This window comes from Podarcis melisellensis (genome assembly GCF_964234715.1).
Source record: "Podarcis melisellensis genome assembly, chromosome: Z".
NCBI lineage: Eukaryota > Metazoa > Chordata > Lepidosauria > Squamata > Lacertidae > Podarcis > Podarcis melisellensis.
In genome coordinates, this window is record NC_138547.1 from 18,929,150 (window position 1) to 18,957,059 (window position 27,910).

A 27,910-nucleotide genomic window follows, 5' to 3' on the forward strand; every position below is an offset into this window, starting at 1 on the left:
GTGCTATTAAGAGCAGCTGACTATGAGAACATAAGCAGAACCTGCTGGAACAAGACGAAGGGAATCTAGCATCCTGTTCTCACAGTGGCAAACCAGATGCCCTCCAAGGAAGCCTGTTAAGGACATGAGTGTGAAAGCAAACTGGTATTCAAAGGTATACTGCTTCTGACAGTGGAAGCAGAGCATAGCCATCAAGGCTAGTAGCCACTGATAGCCCTCTCCTCCTCCATGTATTTGTGTAATTTATTTTAAAGCCAAGTTGGTGGCATCACTGCCTTCTAAATGAGTGAGTTCTATACTTTCACTCAGGGGACGCGGGTGGCGCTGTGGGTTAAAGCCTCAGCACCTAGGGCTTGCCGATCGAAAGGTCAGTGGTTCAAATCCCCGCGGCGGGGTGCGCTCCCATTGCTCGGTCCCAGCGACTGCCAACCTAGCAGTTCGAAAGCACCCCCAGGTGCAAGTAGATAAATAGGGACCGCTTACTGGCGGGAAGGTAAACGGCGTTTCCGTGGGCTGCGCTGGCTCACCAGATGCAGCTTTGTCACGCTGGCCACGTGACCCGAAAGTGTCTGCGGACAGCGCTGGCCCCTGGCCTCTTAAGCGAAATGGGTGCACAACCCCAGAGTCTGTCAAGACTGGCCCATACGGGCAGGGGTACCTTTACCTTTACCTTTTATACTTTCACTCTGCACTGCATGAAGAAGTGATGTATTTGATCTGTCCTGAATCTTCCAACATTTAGCTTCACTGGATGCCCATGAGTTTTAGTGTTGGAGGAAAAGGCAGGGGGAACTGCTGTGGCTGCCTTGAGAAGAAGGCCAGTGACTTGAGGCAGAGATATGTGCTGCACTGTGGATGTGCTGCACTGTGTCTGAAGTGGGGGTTATTTGCTTGCACAGCTCCCAACCCAGCAAAAGAACCAGCAAGTGGAAGCTCGATTGCTGGATCTGGGGCAGCCTCGCTGGTTTTTGCTCCAGCCCACATACAGATATGTCATTAATCAGGTTTGCAAAGGTGCATTAACACACACACACTTTAGGCTACTTCTGCCAGCTGGCACCAGACTCAACACCTCTAAGGATGCATTTTTTAGATATTTGTTCTCCCCCCTCCCCTTCTTGTCCATTGCTGAAAATTTCAACAAATAAACTTTTTGTTAAAACGAAAGATGCTGCTTCTTTTCTCATCTCTCTTTGGCAATTGTGCTACCCAGGTTCCAACTGACTGGCGCCCTCCATGCTGCAATTCTGGGAGTTTGGAGCATCATTCGCCCAGCAGGTTACAACAAGGTCCAAAGGGCTGGCTGCCATTTCGCTTTGCATAACTAATAGAGCGTCATTGCCACAGCCGTCATGTCTGTGTAAAAAGTGCCTTAGGACTCCACCTTCCTGTATTCCAGCCTGCTGTCAATTGCAAAGAATTGTGGGGGGCAGGGGCTGTCAGTTTCCAGCCCATTTCCTTAGAAAGTCCACAAAGTGTGTGTCAGGTTGTGGAAGAATCAGAGGGTTCTTGACATGATGCCTGCCTCTACAAGTCTCTGGGCAGGCCGGGATCCATGTGTCTGGGGGAAGCAGGCAGGCTCAAGTGGCAGCTATCACCACTAGGCAGGTCAGGAATCAGAGTCCATTTGCAAACACAGAAGGCAGGCCCACTCAGCTGTGCTGCAAAGTCTTCCACTTGTCAGATATTGTTAATCTTCCCAGTGGTTCCCTTCTTGAGGCTGTCACTGCTATGAAAGAAGTGGGAGGAAGGAGAAGGGGCATGGGCGCCACCTGGCCAGGGCTGCATTTGTTAAAGGAATTGTGAGTCCAGAAAGCTTGGGGCAATATCACTAGAGCAGAAGCCACATGATAAAACCCAGCTCCTTCCCTGCTGCACAGGCAGGCTCAGCACTGCTTGCTTTGGACTCAGGACAGCCCTTCTACTGCATGGGGAAAGAGAAGAATTGTGGTGGAGGTGGCAGCAATTTCTTCCCCATGCCAAGCAATATTGCAGAGGATGCCATCCTGCAGCTAATGCTGAGGGGAATTGCTGTGGAACAGTCTCCCCATGAGTCATGTTCTGCAATGCCAAAGTTCTATACTAACTGTTCCAGGAAGGCAGGAAGAGTAATTCCCTTCAGTGAGCAAGAGCAGGAGCCTTTTTAGACTAACCTTCAGGTGTAGGAGCTGTGAGTTGGGCTTTAGTAGGTAGGAGAGGATATATTATTTACAATTTATTCCTCCAGTCTCCCATGTTTGAGGGTTTATACAGTGTTTTAAAATCCCATCCGTGGCAGCAAAAATAGAAGCTTTGGAAAATTAGCTTGCAAAGCCTTCTGTTTTGAGCAATTGCAGCTTAGGAATTAAGCTGGCTTCGCCTTGGTTTCCCCACATAACAAAGAATCAGGCAACGACTTGTAAAGTAAGCTTTAAAAATATTGTTTACTTACTTAACAGTCTTGCATTGGTTCACAGCAAAGGTAGCAGTAAAACTATGCAGGTAAAATACTTATATTTATAGCATAACCACTATCAGGATTCTGCCTGAGCTAGATCAAGCATAGCCATGTGTGCATTTGTTGCAGCTTGAAGAAGAGAGAGAGAGTGAGAGAGAGTGAGTGAGTGAGTGAGAGAGAGAGAGAACGACAGAAAGGAGAAGAGTTTATATCTCTTGTTTCTTCCTGCCACTGGAAACAGGGGGAATGACACCACACAGAGCTCTCTTTCCACCAATTACATTCCTATGGTCTGTGTCTGCCTACCTAGAAATTTACAGCACCTAGACTTACTCAGGGATGCGGGTTAAACCACAGAGCCTAGGACGTACTGATCAGAAGGTCAGTGGTTCGAATCCCCGTGACGGGGTGAGCTCCCGTTGCTCGGTCCCTGCTCTTGCCAACCTAGCAGTTCGAAAGCACGTCAAAGTGCAAGTAGATAAATAGGTACCGCTCTGGCGGGAAGGTAAACGGCGTTTCCGTGCGCTGCTCTGGTTCGCCAGAAGCGGCTTAGTCATGCTGGCCACATGACCCGGAAGCTGTATGCCGGCTCCCTCAGCCAATAAAGCGAGATGAGCGCCGCAACCCCAGAGTTGGTCATGACTGGACCTAATGGTCAGGGGTCCCTTTACCTTTAGACTTACTCATCAACAAGAATACACATTTGTTGAATTTGACTGCAGTCTCCCACAGCAGGTACACTCATGTCCTGCTTACAGGCTTCTCTTTGGGGTTTCTGGTTGACCAGTGTAAGAAGATGCTCAACAAAATGGGCCCCCTTTGTACTAATCCAGCTGCATGGCTCTTCTTATGTTTTTAACTTCTCTGCGCTATCAAAGAGCAACCCACTTACAAGGTTGCCAAGCTGGACTAGGGGCTCCAGGGAATGTTGTCCAGAACTTAGACTGAACTTAGAGGAAGGGCTGTTTGTCAGGGTTAATGAAAGGTGGTGCCTCAGCATCAGGGCTGAGCACTGGCCAGACTGATACCTCAACAAGGTAGGGCCTTTTCCTCCACACTCCACACTCCACATAGAGCTCCACACTGAGAGCCTCCTGCCCTGACCAACCCTTTCCAGGCACTAGTGGACCTAGTAGCAGAAGAGATTCAGAGTAGAGTCAACTCACATGACACTAGGGTGAGAACTGGAGTTGAGACGATGATGCTTTTGACACAGAAGTGTGTTTCAAGTGAAATAATTATCATTACATAATAATGCATTATTTATAGCTTGGCGTCCTATTAAATGTAAAGTAGTGAACCACAGTTGCCCCGTTTGCCTGTTCTGAGGGGGACCCTGTTTGCCTGCTCCTGAGAGGGTTCTCTGCAAGGTTCTCCTTTGCTTCCCTTTCATTCTCCTTGTTTCTGCTTTTCATGTCACTGGGGCTTCCTGAGGCCTCCTTCCTTTCTCTCCTTGGAAGGGTTTTCCTCTTTGTGGTGCATCTCCCCTTCATCTCTTCTAAGCATCTCAGGCTGTGGGATATCAACCCTCATATAACTAACATGCCTAAGTCTAATTAGTGCATGAAGGGGTTAACACTATAGAGAAAACTGTTCTGCCAGATTTAGCTAGGTCACTTCCCCTCACCTTGGGAGGAAGGTATTCAAGCCTATTGTTCCCCTTCAGTCTACAAGAGAAGCTCAACATGTGATGTGGTTTTGAGCTGGTTGCTGCAGCTCAGACTGCATGGCTCTGACAAGCCGCTGTTTGGTTCCTATGCCAATAATTTAGGAATTAACTAAGCCAAGCTTTACTGCCTGTGTAATGTTTCTGGAGAGTTTGTTTTTAACTTACCATGCATGTGGTCCTTGTACTATGCTAGGGGAAGAGGGAAACTTTGGTAGGAACTCACAAGGGCATATTTTAAAGGTCTAACGACATATATTTTCACACTTTTCCTTGCTGGATATTTTGTGATTTTACATATCTGCAGGAGCTCTGACCAAAGAGTACTTGCTCCTAATTTGTATTTTGCCATCCAGAGAGTTCTGTGTTATATGTTTAGTTTTTCTTTGCCACCAACAGATTTATCCTGGGTTTAGGGGTGACAAACAAGATTAGCAAACATTGGGAGAGAAGACAGCCAAGTGACACAGCAATTTGCAGTTGTGTGTGTGTCAAAAAGACTGTGAATTGCGTATGTGTGATCATTTGTGCAAGGAGGTGCATCACTATTTGCATTCTGAGCATTAGGGTATGTGGGATTTTGGTGTAAACCACAGTTTGCAGCACTAGCATTCCTATGTTTCAAAACCAAACTGAAATTTAGCAGAGAAGGAAGGGGACAGACACACACACACACACACACACACACACACAGAGAGAGAGAGAGAGAGAGAGAGAGAGAGAGAGAGAGAGAGAGAGAGAGAAATTAGCAAATCTGCACCACAAATAATAGGGTGTGGGCCCTACTAATAACACCTAGATATGCTGGGAAGAAGCACTCAGACACCAATTTTTCAGCCACACCACAGGAAATTTCAAAGTCACCAGAGGATACATTTGTTGACAACAGTGAAGGGAAGGAGTTTCTAGGCGGAGCTCCATGTATGCTTTTGTTTAATCTCACATTATGCCATCTGTTTCCTTATCTCTTTTCCACTTTGCCTGCTCTACTGGGAAATGGTTTTCTACACTGGGAGTTGGCCGTCTTGAAGAACAGAGGTGCTCAGATATATTGGGGAGGGGAGAGAGAGTAGGAGGGAAGCTACTTCTTCCCTCCCCTTTCCATCTCTTCTGAATTTCTATCTTGTCACAACAGCTCAACCTGCACTTCTAAAACACTTTCTGTTCCCTCTGTCAGCCCATGGAGCACAACCAGGCTCCTGGAAGCCAAATGAATCCTTCCTGCTTCATCCATGCAGCATCACTGGCTCTAATGATGCTGGAAGCAGAGACCAGCTGGAGGGCTGATCAATGATGTGCAAGACAGGACAGAGCATCTGCTCTGTGCTGGTTCTTCCCAGCTGGCTTGTCTGGTGTGGGACAACTGCCCTTGAAGAGGGACCATAGGACAGGAGAGATGCTTACATCATTGAGCATATTGCTCCACCCAGAGTCATCATCACCTCAGTACGGCTGGGCTTCTCAAAGGCCCACAGGCCAGGTTACCCTTCAGTGAGTAGGGGCAGCAGTGCCACAACATGCCTTCCAATTATCATACAACAGAACAGGGCTGTAGGCTGGCACCCAAATGAAGCCAAATTCAGTGACCAGCAAAGCCAATTAATCCTAGTTTTCCACCCTCCTCCTCCTCCTTCTCCTCCTCTTCCCTGCCAGATTCTACAAAGGGCAACAGTGAGCTTAAGGAGAAGGAAACTGACAAGCAGATCATCTTCTGCACTGGTTGGAAGTAAGAAAGCAGGCAGGTAAGGGCTGGCTAATACCAGGTGGTGACTGGTGCCCAAATACACCTGCCTCCTCTGGGGTTACCTTTGCTAAGAGACAAACAATGCAGAACCCTAATTTTGCCTCATCATTGCCCAATAAGAATGAGCCCATTGAGGACAAGCACTGAGGGCAAGTTTGAGGGAGGGCACAGAGAGCAGGGGGCAATGGATGAAAAAGTTCATTTTGTTTGGGGCTTAGAACCTTGAGCTCCTCAAATAGAAGACTGTGGCCTAAACACAGAAAAGACACTCCTTAACAACAAACCACTTGGCCAGGAAGGGGTGGGAGATTCAGCCTTCCTGCACCAAGGACTGGAACTATCAGTGTGAATCTGAGCAGCATGACTGTCAACTGCCACTTGTACTGCAGAACTCAGCAGCGCAACAACTGTCCACATGAGGCAATTGCCAGGCCACCATGAGCTGCCTTCTCGAACTTCTTATCTCTGCTGTAGCCCCAGTCTACCTCTTGAGGAAAAGGCCTGAGTTTTCCTCCCTCTCTCATAACACTAGAACTCATGGGGATCCAATGCAGGTGAATTTTGGAAGACTGGGTATGGATGAAAGGAAGTACTACCATGCATCACATAAGCTATGGAATTCTCTCCCATGAGAGGCAGTGATGGACACCAAATCTGATAGATTTAAAACAGTATTGGGAAAATCTATGTAGTGGCTCTTCTCTGCCTCCATGATCCATTGTTGGAAAGCACAAGACTCTGCTTCTTTGAGGAAGACCTTCTTGTAAAAAGGATGAGTTGTACCTCACAGCAGTTGGCATGAACGTGCTTGCTTAGAGTCTTGTGAACCTGATCAGGAGAGCTTTAAACTAAATCCCGAGGGCAAGGGAAGCAACACTACAGATGACAGAGGAACACCTGGTCCTGGGGATAATAGCTTCATTGATGCACAGGAAACTGAGGTGGTACTCCAGAAACCTGCTAAAGGGCAAGGAACTACAAGAAGGAAGCAGGTGGAGAGAATGACTTATGGTATCATTGGCACTACACAAATGCAGAGTATGGGAAACAAGGAGGACAAATCAGAGCTTTAAATGCAGGGTGGCAAATATGACCTAGTAGGCATTACTGAAACCTGGTGGGATGAAACTAAGGACTAGAATGTAGAAATACAGGTGTATTAGAGGGAATAGACTAAACACGAAGGGAGGAGTAGTAGCATTCTGCTTGTAAAGTGACCCATGACCCAGAAGGCATATTGAGAGTATATGGGTAAAAATTGTAGGAGAAGGAAACAACAGTGACCTTACAGTGGGTGTTTGCCATAGATCGCCAAGCCAGACTTGGATAACGCCTTCCTAGAGCTGATTACCAAAGGTTCAAAAAGGAGAGATATAGTTGCAATGGGAGACTAGACATTTGTTGGGACTCAAACTCTGCCATGAATGTAAGGTCCAACAAATTGCTCCATAGCCTCACTGACAATTTCATTTCCCAGAAGGTGGAAGAAGCAACAAAGGGATCATCTGTCTTGGACCTGGTCCTTACCAAAAGAGAAGAACTGATCACCAAAATGGAAGTACTAAAAGAACTTGGGAGGAAGTAATTGTTTTCTCCTGAGTTTCACTATATAGAGGTGAAAGAAAGTGGAGTGTAGTCAGGCATGCACTCTGGGCTTTAAGAAGGCTGATTTCCAAAAGCTGAAGGAACTACCAGGTGAAATCCCATGTCAGAAATAATCAAAAGAGAAGGGTGTCCAAGATGGATGGGAATTTCTTAGAGGTGAAATATTGAAGGCACAAATGCAGACAATTCTAACAAGAAAGAGAAGTGGGAGGCATCTAAAGAAAATGGTGGGGCTGCATAAGGAGCTTAGAGATGAGCTAAGATTTAAGAAGGGCATGTATAATAAATTGAAGAAAGAGGAAATCACAAAGGGAGAGTATGCATGAATAGCCAACAGCTGCAGGGTGAATGTCACTCAGGCCAAAGCTCAGAATGAGCTCAGGCTTGCGAGACAGGTTAAAAAGAATAAAAAAGGTTTCTTCAGCTATGTTTGAAGCAAGAGGAAGAACAAGCAAGTAATACATGCTCTGTGTGGAGAAGGTGGAAAAATGCTATTGGGTGGCATAGAGAAGGCAGAACTGCTGAACACCTACTTTGCCTCTGTCTACATCCAAAAGGAAAGCAGTGCCAAACCTAGTGATAACAGAATAAACAATGCCAGGAAGTAGCTGCAGCCGAAGATAGGAAAAGAGGTGGTAAAGGAACACCTAGTTACGGTACTTTAAATGAATTCAAATCTCCAGGGCCTGATGAGCTGAAGCCAAGGAGCTTGTGGATGTAATCTTGGAGCTTTTGTCTATAATCCTTGAGAATTCTTGGAGAACAGGTGAAGTCCCTGCAAACTGGAGGCAGGTAAATGTTGTCTCCATCTTCAAAGGGGGAGGGGAGAAGACCCAGGTAACTACTGTCCAGTGAGCTTTACAGTGATAACAGGAAAGGTCCTAATTAAACAGGTAATTAAACAATCAATCTGTGAGCACATACAAAAGGATGCTGTGATTACTAAGACCCAGCATGAGTTGCTCAAAAGCAAGTCACGCCAGACAAATCTCTTTCTTTTTGATAGAGTTAAAAGCTTGGTAGATCAGGGGAATTCTGTGGATGTAGTGTATCTTGATATTCTTGCAGAAAATTTGGTAAAATGTTGGCTGGACGAGGTAACTGTTATGTGGATTTGTAGCTGGTTGAGAAAACAAGCTTGGACCATCTTCCATTTGACAGCGCTTTATATATATTTGAAAATGGCTATCCTATCTCCTCTCAGAAAAAGCCCACAAGCAGAACCCAATCCCAAGAGTGCTCTGCTCTTACCCTGCAGTTCCCAACAACTAGTAGAAGAAAGCATTATTCCCTCTGACTGTGGAAACAGAGCATAACCATCATGGCTGGTAGCCACTTGTGTGTATTATATCCCCCAAAGTAGTTAGAAATTTGTGAGAGCCTCATGACTTGACAGGTCCACTGAATGGGAGAGGCCTTCTCAGTGGTAGCTGCTCACAAGCAAATTTGGAATTCCCTCTCTAGAGAAGTTATACTGGCTCCCTCCTTGCTCTCCTTCTAACAGCGGGTGAAGACCTTCCAGCATTTCCCGCGCAGCCCCTTCTAACTTCCTTGGGCTCGTCCAGACCCTCCTTCCCCCGGGAGTAGCCCTCTGGCATATCGAGGGACACTGCCTTTGGGGGCCTGGGGACGCTGCTCTTTGCCAATGTCGCCGGCTCCTTCCTCCACCCAAGACCAGCAGATGGGGCGTTAGGACCCAGTAGGATGGGAGCCGCTCTCCTGCACGCCCGCCAGCCCGGCCCGGTTGCGTCTCACGCACACACTTCGCTTGCTGGGCCAAAACAGCGGAGGGCGGCTAGGCGGCGCGATGCTAAACTTTTACCCTTCTCTCCCGAAGGATAAGGGGGAGCCAGGAGTCGGTAGCCCAAGCAAGAGAGCGAGGAGAGGGCTGGGCTGAGAGGCTGTGGACGTGTCGATCTCGCCCGACGGGCGGCAGCGCCTAGTCGCGCTTCGGCGGAGGGTTGGCGCGACTCCCCCACTCACGCGCCCTCCAGGCTTGGGGTTCGGATCGGATTGCGCTCGGCTGTGCTCGTTGCTGCCAGCACGTCGAGGCACCCTCCTGAGGGAATGCCGGTCCCTTCGCTGCCGCCGCCGCCACTTCTCCACCGATTCCTTCTTACTTGCTCGCTGGTAGCGGCGGCGGCAGCCACAAGTGTTTGCGCTTCCGGAGCCCAGACCGTGTAGTCCCGCGTCCCGTCCCCGCAGAGGCCGTCCCCACGGCGGATGCGCTACTGTCCGGACCAGGAGGACGGGTTTCCTGCCGACGCCTTTCTCGTCCGGTGGTCCGGCTGCCTGCCTGCCTGCCTGCCTGCCTGCCTGCCTGCCTGCCTCCTCGAAGGTGGAGGAGTACCTCCGGGCGCCTGCGGCGGGGCTCGGGCAGCGCCCTCCTGAGGATGAGCGCTGGGAAAGTTCTCCTGATGTGCCTGGTCCTCGGTCCAGCCTCCCAAACGAGGTGAGCAAGCGCCCTGCCTACGGCTCCAGCATGCCCCATACTCTCTCTGGGACCTACGACAAGTCGGCCACGGACACGTCGCCGCCGCCGCCGCCGCGCTCTGGCATACCCCAGCCCCAACAACTTGTTTGAGAATGCCACACTTGTTCCCTGCATGGTGACTGAGGAGCGCAGGAGATCTCTGGGGACCTTTTAGTCTGAGCGCAGGCACTCCGAGTCGTGTCCCGCGGAGAAAGGTGGAATGGGAACTGCCTGCTTGGCCTCACCCTTCGCGCCTGTAAAATGGGGGTGTATGTGTGTGTGTGGGGGGATTCCAGGCTCTTTGCAAGCGCTTAGTGGAGCAGCATCAGGTCCCCTGGCTGGGAGGCTTCTCTGACCTTTTTTAAGACTCAAGTTAGGATGGTTCAGAACCAAGAGGGGGAGAGAGGCAGCTGCTGGGATAGATTTGGAAGGTGGGATAGGATATATTTTTTTATTAACTATCTTTCTTTTTATTCACTTGAGTGAGATTCACATGTAGTTATCAGAGTTAAAAATATACCATCCTTCACAGCCTTGACAAGGAAACTAGGAACTAAGCTGTGCAGCTTAGTTATAGTTATCCAGGATGCCTTGGGCAGACTGGATCTTCTCCTTTATTTATTCCTCTAAATAAAATAACAACACAGGAGTCGGTAAGGTAAGGACATAGAAATATTGTTTTCTTACATAGTTGCAGACTCGAATCAAGTAGAAAATAGCAGTGAAATAAGTCAGGCAAAGTACATTTCTAGATTACAAAATACATTATTTAGATCAGGGCAACACAGACCCTGCATCCTATCCTACAGCTGCATGGTGAGAGAGAGGGTGTTCTCTGAGCAGGAAGGAGGTAATAAGAATTATATTCTTACTGTTACCTTTCCTGCCCCTCCAAGCAGAGGGTGTGACCTCATGGAGTGCCCTCTAGGAATTTACAGGGGATGCATTGTGTCTTCAGCCTTTGTTCATCCAGCAAACATGGAATTTTACATTTTGTGACTGGAGCATCATTTCTCCACAACCCCCTTCTTAGGCATATATAACAATTTCATGCACATTTTATTAACCACCCTGAGTCCCATCTTGACTCGAAGATTCTGGAAACTGTCTCTCAGTAGAGGTTTGGTGAGAAGATCAGCAGTTATTTATTTTGTCTGGCAATAAGCCAGTTCTACAAGTACATCTTGAATTGCCTCACGCGCAAGGTGATAAATTCCCCCAATATGCTTGGTTCTTGAGTGAAAATTCTCACTCCATGACAGCTTCAGACAACTCTGGTTGTCCTCTATCAGTCAAAAGGTCCTCTCCTGCACTAACCCAAAGTCTTTGGTCAGTTCATCGAGCCAGGCTAACTCTCTGCACACCTCTGTAGCAGGCAGCTGCATGTTCAGACTGTGGAAGATAAATGTACACCATTCTGTTTATAATTGCCCGAAGAAATGGGAGCCTTTGCAAACATGAGGAAAAATAAACACCTGTGGATTTAAATTCTTTAGAGTCCCCAGCCTAGTCAATGTCCATTTAACCTATGAGTTCAGGGTAGCTGTCAGCTGGCAACTTAAGTTTACAGTTCAGTGGGTGATCCTACTTTTTTGCTCAGAATTTCAACTGTGTTGCCAATATCTGGCCTAGTGGTGGTGGTCAGGTACAAAAGTTTTCCTTTTGCTGACCTGTACTGATTGTTGTCAGGCAATAGTCTTGAGTGTTCTTGGCTCTTTAAAAAGCCAGTGTTCATAGGTGTTGCAACTGGGTGTGCTTCTTGCATCTCCAGATTGTCAAGCAGTTCAGTGACATTCTGCTTTTGACTTAGAAGAAATTATTAATCTTCTTCTCTATTTGAAAACCTAAATAGTAGTGAGCTTTTCCTAATTCTTTAACCTCCACATCCTTGCTTAGGTGCTTTACAACTTTTGTGTGGTCCTGGTCATTTTCAGTTGCAATAAAAAAATCATCAGCAAATGCCAAAACATAATGTCCATAATGTCAAAAATAGTCCATTTTTGCATTTAGTGTACAAATACTTTTCTGTGTAGCCTTGTTTGTACTCTAGTTGTATGAGCATTCTATGTAACTTTTTATTCCATGTTCTAGCACATGGGTTGGGAAACTAAGGATGCGGCCGGATCCAGCCCTAACACCTTCTAAATCCAGCCCGTGGATAGTCTGGGAATCAGCGTGTTTTTACATGAGTAGAATGTGTGCTTTTATTTAAAATACATCTCTGTGTTATTTGTGGGGCCTGCCTGGTGTTTTTACAAGAGTAGAATGTGTGCTTTTGTTTAAAATGCATCTCTGGGGTATTTGTGGGGCATAGGAATTTGTTCGTTTTTTTGTCCCCCCAAAAAATAGTCTTGCCCCCCACAAGGTCTGAGGGATAGTAGACCGGCCCCCTGCTGAAAAAAGTTTGCTGACCCCTGCCTAGTAGCTTGCTTGAGGCCATAGAGTCACTTCTGAAGTTTAAGTACACTAAATGTACTTAATTTAGTTAGATAAAAACTTTGGGTTACTTCATGTAAATCTTGTCATCAGAGATTTTGCTGTGCAAAAATGCTGCTGTAATGTCTATGTGTCTCACTTCCATTTGCTTAGAAGCTGCTATGCTTAAAATAATTCTAATGGTAGTGTATCTTACAACAGGATCAAATGTTCCATCATAGTCTTCTTCATATTTCTGAGAGGAGCCACAGGTTACCAACCTCACTTTATAGCCCTGAATTATCTGTACCCTGCTTAACTTGATCATCCACTTACTTCCAATCCCCTTCTTCTGAGGAAGCTTGGTGAGATACCAGATTTTGTTCTGGTGCAGTTCATCTATTTTTTTCCTGTGCAGGATTCATCCAGAGGCAAGCTTCAGTGTCTAGCATCCCTTCTAGCTCTTCCCTGGTGAAAGGTTCTAGGGGTTGCACCAACCTCACAGTATAGGACAGTGTTAGTGGTGGAACACCTCTGTTTGATCTGGCTGAGTGCCTGACCTCTGGTTCTGGAATTGCCTCAGTTTCCTCATCACTTTCTTCAAATTCAGGCATCTCCCCATCAGACTGGTCCTCATCACTTCTGCTGCTACTGCTGGTAGTCTAGTCCTCTGTGCCTTCTTCCTGTTCATCCCCTGTACAAGGGTGCTGTTACAGTAGACTGCAGATCTGGGCTGTTATATTAGTTGTGGGAAGTACATGACGTCTTGTGTTTCTTCCTATGGTTGCTCAGAGAAATTTACAACAGTTCCTCTTTTGTCAGCTTTGCTGTGCTCATCAAAATAAACTACATGTCTTGAGCTGACATTTCCTTTCTTTAAGCCCATAATTCTGTAGCATTCTCCTCCAGAAGAGTAACTAAGTAGAATTCATTTTTTTTCTGTTCTGGAGTCCAGCTTGTGCCTATTCTCTTTGAATATGTAGCTATGGACAATGCTGCCAAAAACATATATGTGTAACAAGTTGGGTGTGAAAGTTCAAAAGGTGTGTATATAGTTCCCTTAGTTGGTAGTCTGTTTTGGAGGCATTCCACAGTGGCTACTCCGTCTCCCCACATACGTTTGGGAAGATTTGCATGCATCTTGCCACTTCCGCACTAGATCATTCTCTCTGCAGCTGCACTCTGTTGTGGGGTGTAGGGAACACCCCTCTTCCAGAAGGCTTGCCACGTCATTTGAACAATACTCTTTGCCATTATCTGTGACTAGGGTTGAGGGTTTTCTGAAACAATACACTGAAACCTTTTCTGCCCAAAGTGGACACATTCATCGTGTTTCAGTTCAGTTCTGCAACATACAGGACTCACTGCAAGGGTTCTCTTTCACTTCAATTGCCACTTAGTATACCTGAACCTATAGAATGATAGAATTGTAGAGGTGGAACAGATCCAGAGCATTATCTAGCAGTGTTTCCCAACCTTGGGTCTCCAGCTGTTTTTGCACTACAACTCCCATCATCCCTAGCTAGCAAGACCAGTGGTCAGGAATGATGGGAACTGTAGTCCAAAAGCAGCTGGAGACCCAGGGTTGGGAAACACTGATCTAGCCCAACCCCCTGCAATGCAGAAATCTCAACTAAAGCATCCAGGACAAATGGCCATCCAATCTCTGTGTAGAAACCTTCAAGGAAGAAGAGTGTGCCACCTTCCAAGGGAGTTTGTCACACTATCTTAACAGCTCTTACTGTTAGAAATCTCTTCCTGGTGTTTAGTCAGAATCTCCTTTCTTGTAACTTGGTCATTGGTTTGGGTTGTACCCTCCAGAGCAAGGGAAAACAAGCTTGTTCTATATTCCATGTATTAGCCCTTTGGATTTTTGAAGATGGCGATCATATCTCATATCAGTCTTTTATTTTCTAAGCTAAACTCCTGTTAACTGTTTAATATATACAGTGGTACCTCGGATTACAGACGCTTCAGGTTACAGACTCCGCTAACCCAGAAATAGTACCTCGGGTTAAGAACTTTGCTTCAGGATAAGAACAGAAATCATGCTCCGGCAGCGCAGCGGCACCTGGAGGCCCCATTAGCTAAAGTGGTGCTTCAAGTTAAGAACAGTTTCAGGTTAAGGATGGACCTCCGGAACGAATTAAGTACTTAACCCGAGGTACCACTGTATTGGAATGGAAAATAAATATATAATCTGCCTGCATTATACTGTGAAACATGACTGGAAATTTCCATTGAAGCTGAAGGGAGCCTAACTAGTTAATCATTAAGTGGGGCTGTATCTTTGTGGCCCAGTCACAAGATGTTTAAATCTCATGAAAAAGGATTGTGCTACAGGTCTATGCATATGCTAATCTGTAGACAGGCATCTTAGGTGGGGGTGCTCTTTTGTTTTTCAAGCTACTGAAGAGAAAGGGTGTGTTGATTCTGTTTCCAGTAAACAGCCTCAGGATAATGGAGGCGGGAATGGAGAAGAGTCAGAGCTTTGATTTTTAGCTCAGCATGCAAGATATTTTTGATCTAAGACATTATGCCTTATGATGGGAACAGTGTAAGAAATCATGCATCTAACTGAATGTAACTTTTTAGTGTTAGGTTTGGAGTTAAAGTTCTGTAAGTAAAGATTCTGAACCATATTTTTGCACTGGAGAATTTTTATTTCAAAGAAGAGTCAGTTTTTATTCATCCAACTGCTTCCAAATGTGCAGTATTAATAACCTCAAAAACTCCCTCAACTGTTTCTTATAAGGCTTGATTTTCAAACCCTTGATCATCTTGGTTGCCCTCCTCTGTACATGTTCCAGCTTGTCAATATCTTTCTTAAATGTGGCACCAAGAACTGGATTCAGTATTCTAGGTGTAGTCTGACCTGGGCAGAATAGAGCAGTACTTACTTATTTCCCTTGATCTGGACACTATACTTCTATTGATGCAGCCTAGAAGAGCATTAGGGTGTGTGTTTTTGCTGCTGTATCACATTGTTGACTCATGTTTAGCTTGTGGTCTACTAAAACCCCTAGGTCTTGCTTGTATATGCAGATGCAGCCTCTTGATTATCAAGCATCTGAGCAGCAGTTTCGTCTTTCGCTGTGTGAATCATTTCAGAAGCTGAAATATTGTCAAAGGGGAGTGATGCTGCTATATCACTCTCTTAATCCCATTTCCCCTTTGCTGTTACGGCTTCTTGGCTCCCTCCTCTGATCCATTCTAGCTCAATGCATGGCAAAATGCATTTCATTTAAATCTGGTTTCTGTTTAGGGAAGTTTTTAATGTTTGATGGTTTATCATGTTTTTAATATTCTGTTGGGAGCCACCTAGAGTGTCTGGGGAAATTATTATTATTATTATTATTATTATTATTATTATTATTATTATTATTATTATTATTATTTTCTCCAGCAGATATAGTTGTCCTCTGTAAGTTTGGACAGCTTAAAGTTTGCCTCAACAATAACATTCACACTAGCAATCTCAAATATTAAAAAAAATGGGGGGGTCACAAAATTGAAAAATTGAGAAAAATGCCAAATTCAAAAATAAAAATAAAAATTCAAAATGAAAAACTTCACTGACAAAGAGACAGTCTGCTCATGAGCCAGAGGGGTCTTTGGTCCCATTGCAGTGCAGAGCCTCTCACCTGTCTTTTCTCTGCCATGCATCACCCTAAGCAGTCACAGTGTCCTTTTGAGGGCAGTTGTGGAAAGGCTAGAGGCAGCAGACAACAACACGAGAGGCAAGGAGGCAAGCTGAGCCCTGTCCAGGGCACCCTGAGGCCATGATGCTTTTCCAAGGGGGGGAGGGAAAGATGGGGGGATTTGCTGTGAGGATGACCTCAAGAGAAAAGTCCTGGGGCTGGATCCATAAACACAGAATAAGAAGCCTGGGCCCGCAGTTTGAAAGGTCGGTCCCAGATGCAGTTATCCAGTGATGGGGGACAGACAGGTAAAGAACAACTCTCCTCTGGATGATGTTCTAACAGGTTCTGGGACAGAGCCCTCTGATGAGGCTCAGCTCATTCTCCATCCTGGATATCTGTGGCTATTCCTTTGGCTGTTGTCTCTAAATCCTGAATAGACCCATTAGTGCTCCTTTTCAGTAGGTTTGTGCAGCCACAATCCTCAGGTCAAGGGGAGGCATTTGCCAAGGGCCAGATCCTAACCCCCACCAACCCTGCACAGAACCCACTGCCAGCCCCTGTAGCCCGCAGCTGCCATGCTCCTCCTCCTACCTTCTTCACCTTAAAACAACAACAACACCTGAACTAGTTTTGATTTTGAAACTAAACCAAAAGCTGAGCTTTCAACTTGGACTGAGAGATATCCTAAGCCTTTAGTTTACATCAGATGATTAATTAATTTCTTTTACAGATCACTTCCTTTGAAACACCTTGAACAATTTAGCAATGAAAACACATATAAAACAATTTCATATATACTGTATAAGAAAGGATTTCAAATCCAATACAGATATGGTCTGAGATAATTAATTCGTTAAATATGTCAGGTGATTAATTGACTAGTTTAAAGAAATCCTCTCCCAAATTTCAGTGCATACACTATTTAGAAGATAGCATGACCATGACAGATATTCTCCCGGGAGGAGAGGAAGACCCAGTCCTTGCTTGGAAAATCATTTGAAACTGGAGCTGAGGTGTATATTGTTGTGTTGGCAACAATGCTGTCAGCAGATCAACCATCGTCTCACAGGACTTCTTTGAAAATGTGATGGGAAATCCACAGCAGGCTTTAAGTGAGGAACCAGTTTATCCATGCAAATTACTACATGCTGTTAGAGGGCACTTTGAGAGAAGAGTGAAGATGGTAAACTGAGACCTTGATCACTTCCTTGCTAACAAGCCTCCTTGTCACAAATAATGCCCTTCTCCTACATCCCTCTTTTGCCAGAATGCAGGCAGGGGGCCAGTGATTGATCCCTCTCATGAACAGATGGAGCTGCCTTCAGTCCATCCTAGGCTTGCCACGCATAAGGAAAATTCCTGACATGTCCTGGTTTTGGGGTGTAAAAATGGGCCGGGGGGGGGGATTTGCCGAAGCAGCAAAATGTCAGGGAAATCCCAGATGTATGGCAACATGGAAAAAGCAGTGGAAACAGTTCCAGAACCTTAAAAATTACTGTTGGGGAAAAGAGCTAAACAATTTGGATTTGTTTCCCAAAAATGCTCAACAATTTTGGGGTTTGTCAATTTTGCAGATGTTAGGAATTTTACTTTTTGATATATGGCAACTCTTGTCTATCCAGCCAAACAGGCTGCAGGCTGTGAGATCCATGGAACTGTGACCTTCTTCATGCAAAGTATGTCAATCAACTATGGTCCTCTCCCTTTGCAAACATCCCAAGGAGCAACCTAACTATGGTAGGCTAGAGATGACTTCAGAATCAGCTGTCACATGGGGATGGTGGCTTGGGGAAACCCCATGTAAAATCAGGCCAATTAAAGAGGATTCTATCCAGCTTTTATATTCCTCCTTTTCCTTGCCCTGAAAAAGCAATTTTGTGAGTGGTCCCAAAAATGATAGCCTCTCAGAATTCCTTATGTTCCAGCAGGCCCCAAAGTTGGGGGGGGGGACTTGCACTGGAATATAAGCATAACCTTTCTGAGTCAGCCAAGGTCCATGTAGCCCAGTATTCTGCCACAACTGGTGTTCAGCAGCAGGCTGTTCTGCTACATAGGGGGATTGGTGGCTGCCCTAATAATTGAAGTTAGGCTGTTCACCTCTGAGTTTTAAAATCATCCGTATGACAGGCCATCCCAATATCTCAGCAATGGACCGTGTCTGTGAATTATGAAGATGTTCTCCTTCCATCTGCTCTCTGCTGACAGCCATTTCAAGGGTAGAGGCCAAGATTTGTTGCTCTAGTAGCAAGGAAGAGTCTTGTAACACCTTAAAACTAACAAATCTTATCCCAAAAACTGGAGTCTAAACTTTCTGTCACAATGGCTCTACTCTGCCTCCACAGTCGAAGGATGTTTCAGATTACCAGTTGCTAGAAGCTACAGGAGGGGAAAGTCACTGTTGTGCCAGGGTCCTGCTAGTGGGTTTCCCATTACGGGCATCTTATTGGGCATTCTTACTGGCAACAAGTTTCATCTGAGGTCCTCAAGTGATTACTGCATTGAGAGAATCTCCTCCACTCCCCACAGTTTTATCAATCAGCTATCAGGTCACCTTGTTCTCTGCCTCCATTTCCCCAAGCTAATCCTCCCTTTCCAACCCCAACTCCACTGTATGCCTTCCCTCATACAGGGGCAGAGGAAGGGGAGCAGTGGGGTTGGTCCACCTTGGGTGTTATCACTGAGGGGTGGTGACATTCGGCATGCCACCTGCCCGTGACTCCCAAGCCTACCCCGAGCCCTTCATCTTGACACCCCCTGCAAATGAGAGGTGACCCTGTTCTCTGTACCTACCAGGGGGGAAGAGACTGGTGGCAACCACTAATTATGGGTGACTGAACAAAAGTAAGCCTGTGGGATGTTGGATGGATTTGGAGTGTAGGATAGGATATTCTTATTTATCCCTCCTCTTACTTGTATGAGCTTAATGTCTAGTAAGCAGAGTTTAAAATTGACATTTCTTTGCATTATAAAATGTGGAAACTCCTGAGACAAAGGGTTGCTTTACCTTAATATTAATATCCAGGATGCTTCAGCAGATTGTATGTTCCCCTTTTTATCCCTCTAAACAAAACAAACTCAGAGAAGTCTGTAATGCAAGAATATTTTGTTTTGTTTTGTTTACTTACATAAAGCTTCAGATTTGATTGAGCAGTGAGCAGCAGTAAAAAACAAGACAGGCAGAATCTACTTGTACATTACAAAATATATGGTTGAGATCAAAATGGAGTCTGTGCTCAGGAGAGCACAATCAAGCATCCTCTCTCTTTTGTTACATGGGGAAGAAGACTGAGCTCCGAGCAGGACATAAGTAGTAAGGATTCTTCTTCTTTTGGTTACCTTTCCCTGTGAAGATAAGCAGAGGATGTGACCTCACAGAGTGCTCTCTCTACGAATATAAAGGGGAGCCCCATGTGCCTTTGCTTATCTAGCAACACATGAAATTTTATTTTGGCTGAACTATTGTTTCCCACATGGACTGCCAATCAGAGTTGATGAGCTTACACACCACCTCAGAAGTGTCTGGACCAGAAAAACAGCACAATTCAGGTCTGGAAACTAATCTCTGAATCTGCCAATCTGGTGTGTTTTTGTTGCCCCCTTCTGAGCTGACTACAGTAGCTGAGGTCTGGGTGCTCTTTCTTTAACCAAGTGTGCTTGGCCTCTGCTGACATGGCTTGATTTTGGGATAATGTCAAGCATCACCCAAGGAGGGGATGTCAAAATCCATCTTTCTCTTCTGAATCTGTTAATTAATATGGCTGACACATCCCTGGCCAGGGAAGAAAGCTGTCCCTTAGCTTGCCTGCCCCTCACAGCCCATCATGCACACCCTCCATAAAATGTGTGTGTGTGTGAATGCATGCGTGTGTGCACGCGCGCACACACGCACACAGGATGATAGTGCTCCAGTAGGTCTCTCCCACCTGAGCTGCCTTTTCATGAATTGCCTGGTCAAGAGAGGTGCTTGTTTTGACAAGCAGGTTTTACAGTATGTCAGGCATGAATACCTTTTCCTCTTGATTCTGTCTGAGCAAGACAAGAGCTGGGCTGTACCTTTCACAAGTTGCCAGATTGAATTGCTGTGTCTTGACACAACATCTCCTCCAGCCTGCTCAGCTCTTGATTGCAAAATGTTTGCTGCGTGTGACATTTCCATTAACAGGCACAAGGCATGTCCCCTGCACCTCCCTAATTGCTTGGTGCCTGCAGGAGCCTTGCCATCACTTATTACACCTGGGAGATGGAAGAGCTTCCCCTGCTTATTACTGGGAAGTGGAAGCTGGGAGGGGAGATTGTAAACTTCTCACTAAAATTGAATCAATAAGCAGGCAGAGGAAGGGGCATCTCGAGGCACACGTCTTTAAATCCAGTGCCTTATTGTATTACAGTGTGTGTGTGTGTGTGTGTGTGTGTGTGTACGTGTGCTGGGGCACATCACAGCAGCCAACGTACCCAATGGCACATATTGAAATGATCTCTCAGTTTTCCTGCCTGGGATTCAAAAGAACATTAAGAACATAAGATGAGCCCAAAGGGGGCCCATCTAGTCCAGCATCCTGTTCTTGCAGTGGCCAAGCAGATGCTCAAAACAGAAGCCCACAATCAGGACCTGAGCAAAAGAGCACTTTCCCTTCCTCTGGTTTCCAGCAGCTGCCGTTGCGAAGCATTACTGCCTGTGGAGGAAGAAGTAGCCATGGATAGCTTTCTCTATGAATTTGTCTAATCCTCTATTAAGAACATCCAAGTTGGTGGCCATGACTGCCTCTTGTGGAAGGGAGTTCCATAGTTTAACTCTGTGCTGCATAAAGGACTTCATGTTATCTGTCCTGAATCTTCCAACATTCAGCTTCATTTGATGCCCACAAATTCTAGTGTTTCTGGGGGGGGGGGGGTTAGTTTTCTCTGTCTACTTTTTCCATGCCATGCATGATTTTATAAACTTCTATCACGTTGCCTCTTACTTGCCTTTTCTCTAAATTAAATAGCTCCAAATGCTGCAACCTTTCCACATAGGGGAGTTGCTCCATCTAATTGATCATTATTGTTGCCCTTTTCTGAAACTTTTCCAGCTCTTCAATCTCCTTTTTGAGATGAGATAGCCAGAACTGTACAGATTTAGTGTAGCAGAGCACCTGCCACTCAAGACTCCAGTTCTTTACAGCCCTGGTTCTTTGCAGCCTTCACTTTTGTCAGGAGTTATCTCTGCATGAGCATGTCATGTGTGGGGGAAATTGCAGTAAAACATAACTATGCATGAGTGCTAGTTAGTGTGAAAAGGGGTTAAAACCACAGAGTTGGATTCCTAGACTCAACTAGTACACACACACACACACACACACACACACACACACACACACACACGTTCTCCAATGAATAAGGAAGTGGAGCATTCTCTTCCTCTTATCACCCTTTTCACCATGTATCCTATCAGGAAGTACGTGTCTAATCTTCACTCCAAGTGCAGACCATGTGTTTGAAACTATCTTTTCGTATTCTGCCCCCCCCCTCAAGTATTCTGCCTGTGTTCTTCTTGCTGCTGTTTGGATAAACGCATTAATCTGACCTTTTGAACAAGCTACTCTCTTTATACCTCTCTTGCAATGAACAGACCACACACCTTTAAGCAAAGCATTTTAAATGTACTTAACAGTGTGTGGTCTGTTCATTGCAGGAGAGATAGAAAGAGGGGAGCTCTTTATACTACCAAACAGGATAAGGGGTCTAAGAACCTATTTTCCCATGTTATACTGCTGCTAAACTTTTGTGAGTTTGAACTCTGCTACTGGGTGCTCTCTCCTACTAGAAAGTGAGTTTAGCCCCAACAATTAATAGCTGCAGAAAAAAAGAAAGAATCTTTATTAAGAAGCCCGAAATCGGGAGGGAAGGAGGTCAATAGGTGCACAGAGGAAAGGTTTAAATATCTAAAAATATAAAGATTCAAGGAAGAAGACAAAGAATTGTAATGGATGTTATTTTTGTGCTATGTATGGATATTTCTTTTGAATTTGTTGATTTGTTTTTTCTTTTGGTTTTTTTTGAAGAGAAACTCAATAAAAAGAAAATCAAAAAAGAAAAAGAAAGTGAGTTTAGCCCCACATGTTGAATCCAGTTACCCAGCTGATTATTTTGTTATTTACCCCACACACATGGGTCACAGGGATTCGTATATTTATTTCCCCACAATTTGGACTCTGCTTCAGTGACTTGAACAGCATTTATTCAAATGAGCACCCCCTGGATCCCATGCCCTATGATTCCTTACCCTGAGAGTAAGCCTAAGCAGGGGGAACTGTCGCAGTTGCATACTGCTTCTTGCTTTACCCCCTGCTGGTCATTTTCACCCAAACTGCTCCTGCTTTTCCCTGTGCTGAATTTTGATTGTATGCTCCTTGGGACATGGAGTTCTCCTCTTGTGCTATGTAAAGTACCAGGAACACAGATAGTCCTATATTGATTTGTACTGCTATAGCACATCAACTTGTATTGAGGTTCACGTATGCCTGTTGTGTTATATACCGTATTTTTCGCTCCATAAGACACACCTTTTCCTCTTAAAATCTATGGGGAAATGTCTGTGCGTCTTATGGAGTGAATGTGTGGTCCACGGGGCTGGGGGGGGCAACCCGGGCTTCCCCCGCCAGCCCCAACCTGCTCTTTGAGGCTGGCGGTGGGGGGAAGCGCACTTCCCCCCACCGCCAACCCCAAAGAGCAGGTCAAAAGGAACAGGAAGAGCAGGTTGAAAGTTCCCGCTGTGCTCCAGAGGCTTCGGGTTGCCTTCACTGAAGGCGACTGAATGCACCTTGAACGCACTGAACGCACCTTGTTTTAGAGGGGGAGAACAAGGGAAAAAATTCTCCCCCTCTCTGCACAGCGCCCCTTCAGCGAAGCGGCAGGAGAAATGGAAGGGGCTCTGTTTCTCCTGCCGCTTCGCTGAAGGGGGGCTGAGCAGAGAGGGGGAGAATTTTTTTCTCTCTTGTACTCCCCCCTCCAAAACAAGGTGCATCCTATGGTCGGGTGCGTCCTATAGAGCAAAAAATACGGTACCTCCTCTCTAAAATGTTGTGATGGTGTTGGTGGGCAGAAATGTCCCCTGCTGCCCCCACCTGCCCCTGAGTAGCTCCTTTGACTGCCAGCAGCTCTCCAGGGTCTGAGATCGAGATATGCTTTTCCCATTGCCCGCTCCTCCATGGACTTCCTGTTTCTCTTGCAGGGCAGAGAGCACAGAGGAATATGACTACGATTACCTCAGCAACACCAACAAAACCTGGGTCCTGACCCCCAAAGCCCAGGAGACGGATGCCACTCAGATCCTCAACTCCCTCCTCCAGAACTATGACAACAAGCTGCGCCCCGATATCAGCAGTAAGTTTTCCTCCTCCCAAGGGAGACCTCAGCTGGAAGGCACCCTTGACTGAGGGGTGCAGGTTGCAAAGAAAGGAGAAGTACGTGGAACATGATTGATTGCTGGCACTGATTTTTGTATGCTGAGCACCAGGTTCCCAAGTCCAGCAGCACTGGGGTGTAGAGGCAGAGGGCAAAAGTAGTAGAGGGTGGGCAATGAGAGCAAAAGGGGTGCGGCCCCAGTCTCAGTCTACCACTTGCTTACTTACAGTCAGTCTGGGTGGGCAGGTGGGTGTACACTGGGTGCAGCTTAATCTGGCCACTTTTACTTTTGAGGAAAAGCAGCCATAGAGGGGTCCCAGGCCAGTTTTCTACTGGAAAATTTTCCCTACCCAACTGCTAGATAGGGGGACAATTTTCAGCAGAAAAACTAGCACATGCTCCTGATCCAGATCGAAAACACTTTCTGGATCAGGGCTCTGCACCTGCTGCTTCTGCTTCTTTTTTTATTGTGGCTACTTAAAAAAAAATGTTAGCCACAAGTTGCATTAGTTTACTCCTTAGGCTGCCCTTCCAAGAGAGCCCAGAAACTTTAGCTGACAGAGAGTTTTCTGGGAGCAGCAGAGCAGACTGTATTATGCATTGGAGTCTAAAATGTTTCTGGGTTCAATTTGAGGCAGTGGCTTCGGCTGCTTCAGCTGCAAGGAACTGCCCACTTCCAAAGGAACCTTTTCAAGAACTTCTCTTAAGGGTGCTCTCCTCTGGGCCAGGGGCAGCCTGAGGTGTTTTGGCACCAGCAGCAAACTGTCCCACTGTTGGCCTCATGATGGGCAGCTGTTAGGCTCTGCAAGGGCTTCCCCTCAAGGAGCAGTCCTTGCAAAGCCATGCCACCCCCAACAGCGAGGTGGGGAGATTCAAGAAGAGCCTTTCCTTAAAGAGAAGTCTTTGCTTAATCTCCCCCTTTCCTGCTCAGCAATGAGGTTTTGTAAGAGCTTCTTAAGGAGGATCCCTTGCAAAGCCTCACCCAGGAGTGGCATGCCCTCAGGGTGGGTGGGTGCATGGGCATGCAGAGGGTGCTCCAAGGGGCAGGGCCATGGGCAGGGTGTGCTACCGGAGTGAGCCTTACCCACTGCTGCAAAGCAGGGTGCACTCATGGTGCCCCACAGGCCCAGTGTCGCTTTGCAAGAGTCACAAAAACATGCTGTGAGCAGGTGTGCACCCTGGGCCCTGGGAGCACAGCACTGCTTTTACGAGTGTTGTTTGGCTCACAGGGAGGACACCATGACTCGTTATGTCCTTCTCATAGCGCCCTTAGGCTTCAGGGTGCTGAGTACACAGCAGATCATGATGGGGCAGGGCACGTGATCCCCCCAATTGTGCCCAGGGTGACAGCCCCCTCAGACCCTCCCAAGCTACACCACTATTGCACTGCCTGCCCTATCGCCTCCACTATGAGATCTTGGAGGAAATTGGCACCAGTGCTACTTCTCCAGTGGCAGCAGACGCAGGTGGCACAGGCAGGGTAGGTGGGGTGCCCATGAAAGTACTGCCTTGGGATCTTTTGCCATCTGAGGTGGCTGCTTCTCCATGTCTCATCATTGGGGCAACCTTGTTCTGGGCACAGGCATAGCAGGTGTGGACTTTTTGACTGTGGGTGGCACCCAAATTATGGATCAGCCTCCCAATGAGAGACGCCCCAGGCCCCTTCATGGCTAACCTTTAAGTAGACACAGAAAACTGATTTGTGTTCATGGGCATTTTTAAAAAAAGTTTTAATTATTGTGTTTCTTTTACTGCTGTTAAGTTTGCTGTCTGCACATTTTCATTGAATTTCATTGGATTGCATTGTTGTATTGTTTTCAGAGCCACTTTTGGGTGTACTTTTGGGAACACATAAATCACTGAGCTCACCTATCCTCATGGCTGCCCTTGGCATATAACCCTCTCCCATGACTGACCTGTCTTCTCTTTTGCGGTCTCTTTTACAGTCAAGCCCACTTTCATTGATGTGGACATCTATGTAAACAGCATTGGGCCTGTCTCTGTGATCCACATGGTGAGTGCTGAACCCTTTGGGAGAACAGTGGAAACTGGAAGAAATGTGGAGTGGCGGATATGTGTATAAGTGGGTTGGGGAGGGGAAAGGAGAGAAGGAAAGAAAGAAAGTGACTTGTGGGCATCCAGTGAAGCTCAATGTTAGAAGATTCAGGGTAGAGTAAAAAAATTAAATCCTACATACAGTGCATTGTTCAACTATGGAACTTGCTTCCACAGGAGGCAATGATAGCAACCAACTTGGATGGCTTTAACAGAGGATCCTCCAAATTACTGGAAGAGGTGAAGAATATCAGTGGCTACTATCCAACATGGCTATGTTCTGCCTCTGTGGTTGGAGGCTGTGATGCTTCTGAATCCTAGTTTCTGGAAACCACAGAAGGGAAGGGTGCTCTTGTGCTTGAATCCTCCTTGAGGGTTTCCCACTGAGGCATCTAGTGGGCCACTGTGATAACAGGATGCTAGGCTAGGTGGGACACTGGCCTGATCCAGCAGGACTATTCTTATGTTGCTATCTTCTTATCTCATCTGTATACTCACCAGAGAATATACACACGGAGATGACCCCCTACCCACCCACCACCAATATATTAGGGATTTAGTGCTGCCAGAATTACTAGCTGCAAAGTCCCCCTGAAGTCAGCTGGGATTGAAGTTGCTCATGCCCTGTCCTCTTTCTTATATGGTCAGCTGAGACTAGGAATCTTCCAGCCCCACAGAATCATTCCTCCCCCTCCACCCTTGGCCTCATCGTTGCTCAGCCTTCCACTGGAGCAGGCTCAGCTAATCCCTTTTTCATTGCCAATTGCTTATTCAAAGGGGTGAAGAGACCCTTTCCCTGTTAAACCACTGAACATGTGTTTTCAGTAAGCCATCAGCATTTCCTCGGCAAATAATAAGAACCTTTTTAAAGCTATAATGCCGAGCCTCTTTGCTGAAGCTGCTGCCATGCATACTAAGAAAGGAGAGGTAGGGCGCTGTGCTAGGGGAGCAGCAGCTTTCATTCGTGAAAAGCCTGCTCACAGGAAGGAACGAAGGCTGCAAAAACTCTTCCTTTGAACTAACAAATTTTAAGAGGCTCTTTTTATATTCTGTAAAGTGCTGTAAGGCTTCAGGACCAAGGACAGCACTCTATTCTTAAGACAGCAGAAAAATGTAAATATTAAATACTTGGACGACAAATTTGATAACCAGGAGGAGGAGGAAGAGTAGAAGCTCTGGCTGGCTGCCGCTGATGAGGGTGATGCTATGCCTAGAAGACAAGACCAAGAGCCCTCCTGTGGTTTCCAGCAACTGGTTTGCAGAAGCTTTCCTTCCTCTGACTATGGAAGCAGAACATAGTCATTATGGCTAGTAGGCATCAATAGCCCTCTTCCTCCACAAATTTGACCAGTTGTCTTTTAATGACATCCAGCTTGGTGGCCATCGCTGCCTCTTGAGGGGACAAGCTCCAAAATTTAACTAAAATGTCCTTCCTTTTATCTGTCCTGAATCCCAATACTCAGCTTTGTAGGATGTCCATGAGCTCCAGGAGACAGGGAGAAAAACTTTTCTGTATACACTTTCTTTGTGCCATGCATAATTTTACAAACTATCATGCCACCTTTTCATTCCATTTTCATTAAACTAAAAATCCCAAACGCTGCAATCTTCCCTCACAGGGGAGTCATTCCAGCATCTTGCTGGACTATTTTGCTTGCCCTTTTCTGAATGTTTTCCAAGTCCACAGTATCCTTTTTGAGGTGAGGTGACCAGAACTTCACACGCTATAATAAATGTGGTTGCATCATAGATTTCAATAATGGTATTATGATACTGGCACTTTTATTTTCAGATCCTTTTCTAATGACCCCTAGACCAGAGAAGGGGAAGGGACACTATAGCCCATCTTCTTCTTGTGGGATGGATTTAGTAGGTAGGAGAGGATATATTAATTACAATTATCCTTCCAGTCCCCCATTATGTGTGAGAGACTTAAACATTTAGAATAATCAGTTTAGCATTTGCACTTAGAAGCTGAGTAGGGTGGAGCTTTAGATTACCACCCCTTGGCAGAAAACTAGAAGCTTAGGAAAGGTTGATACAGCTCATTATATTTAGCAAGCTGATTCCCCCCTCTATAATTACCACAATTGGTGTGTGTGTGTGAAAAAAATCAAACCATACTGTGTGTGTGAAAAAATCAAACCACACTGTAAAGTAAGTTAAAAATAGACTTTACTTACTTAAAGTATTGTACACATTTTCAGCAAACAACAGCAGCAAAAGCAATGCAGGTAAAAATACTTCTAGGTTACAAAATACATAGCTGACTTCTAAAATGGAATCTGCACTCAGTGAGAGCATAGACATATATCCATCTCCACTGAAGACATGGTGCAGAAGAACAAAGAGAAAGTGTGCAACAGGAAGCATAAGGGATTACCGTATTTTTCGCACCATAGGACGCACCGGACAATAGGACGCACCTTGTTTTAGAGGGGGGAGAACAAGGGAAAAAAATTCTTCTGCTCTCTGCCCAGCGCCCCTT

The 27,910-nt window shown here is 46.0% G+C and overlaps 1 protein-coding gene across 1 annotated transcript in view; it reads left to right on the forward strand.

Annotated features, from left to right (window-relative positions):
- Positions 1 to 8,657: 8,657 nt before the first annotated feature.
- The window catches only part of LOC309362261 (gamma-aminobutyric acid receptor subunit gamma-4-like), a 39,971-nt gene continuing 20,718 nt past the window's right edge, over positions 8,658 to 27,910 (forward strand). Inside the window, 4 exon segments of the mRNA XM_081897874.1 lie at positions 8,658 to 9,741; positions 9,744 to 9,904; positions 23,195 to 23,346; positions 25,314 to 25,381. Of these exon segments, the coding sequence (XP_081754000.1) occupies positions 9,676 to 9,741; positions 9,744 to 9,904; positions 23,195 to 23,346; positions 25,314 to 25,381 (447 nt within the window). The 5' untranslated portion in view covers positions 8,658 to 9,675.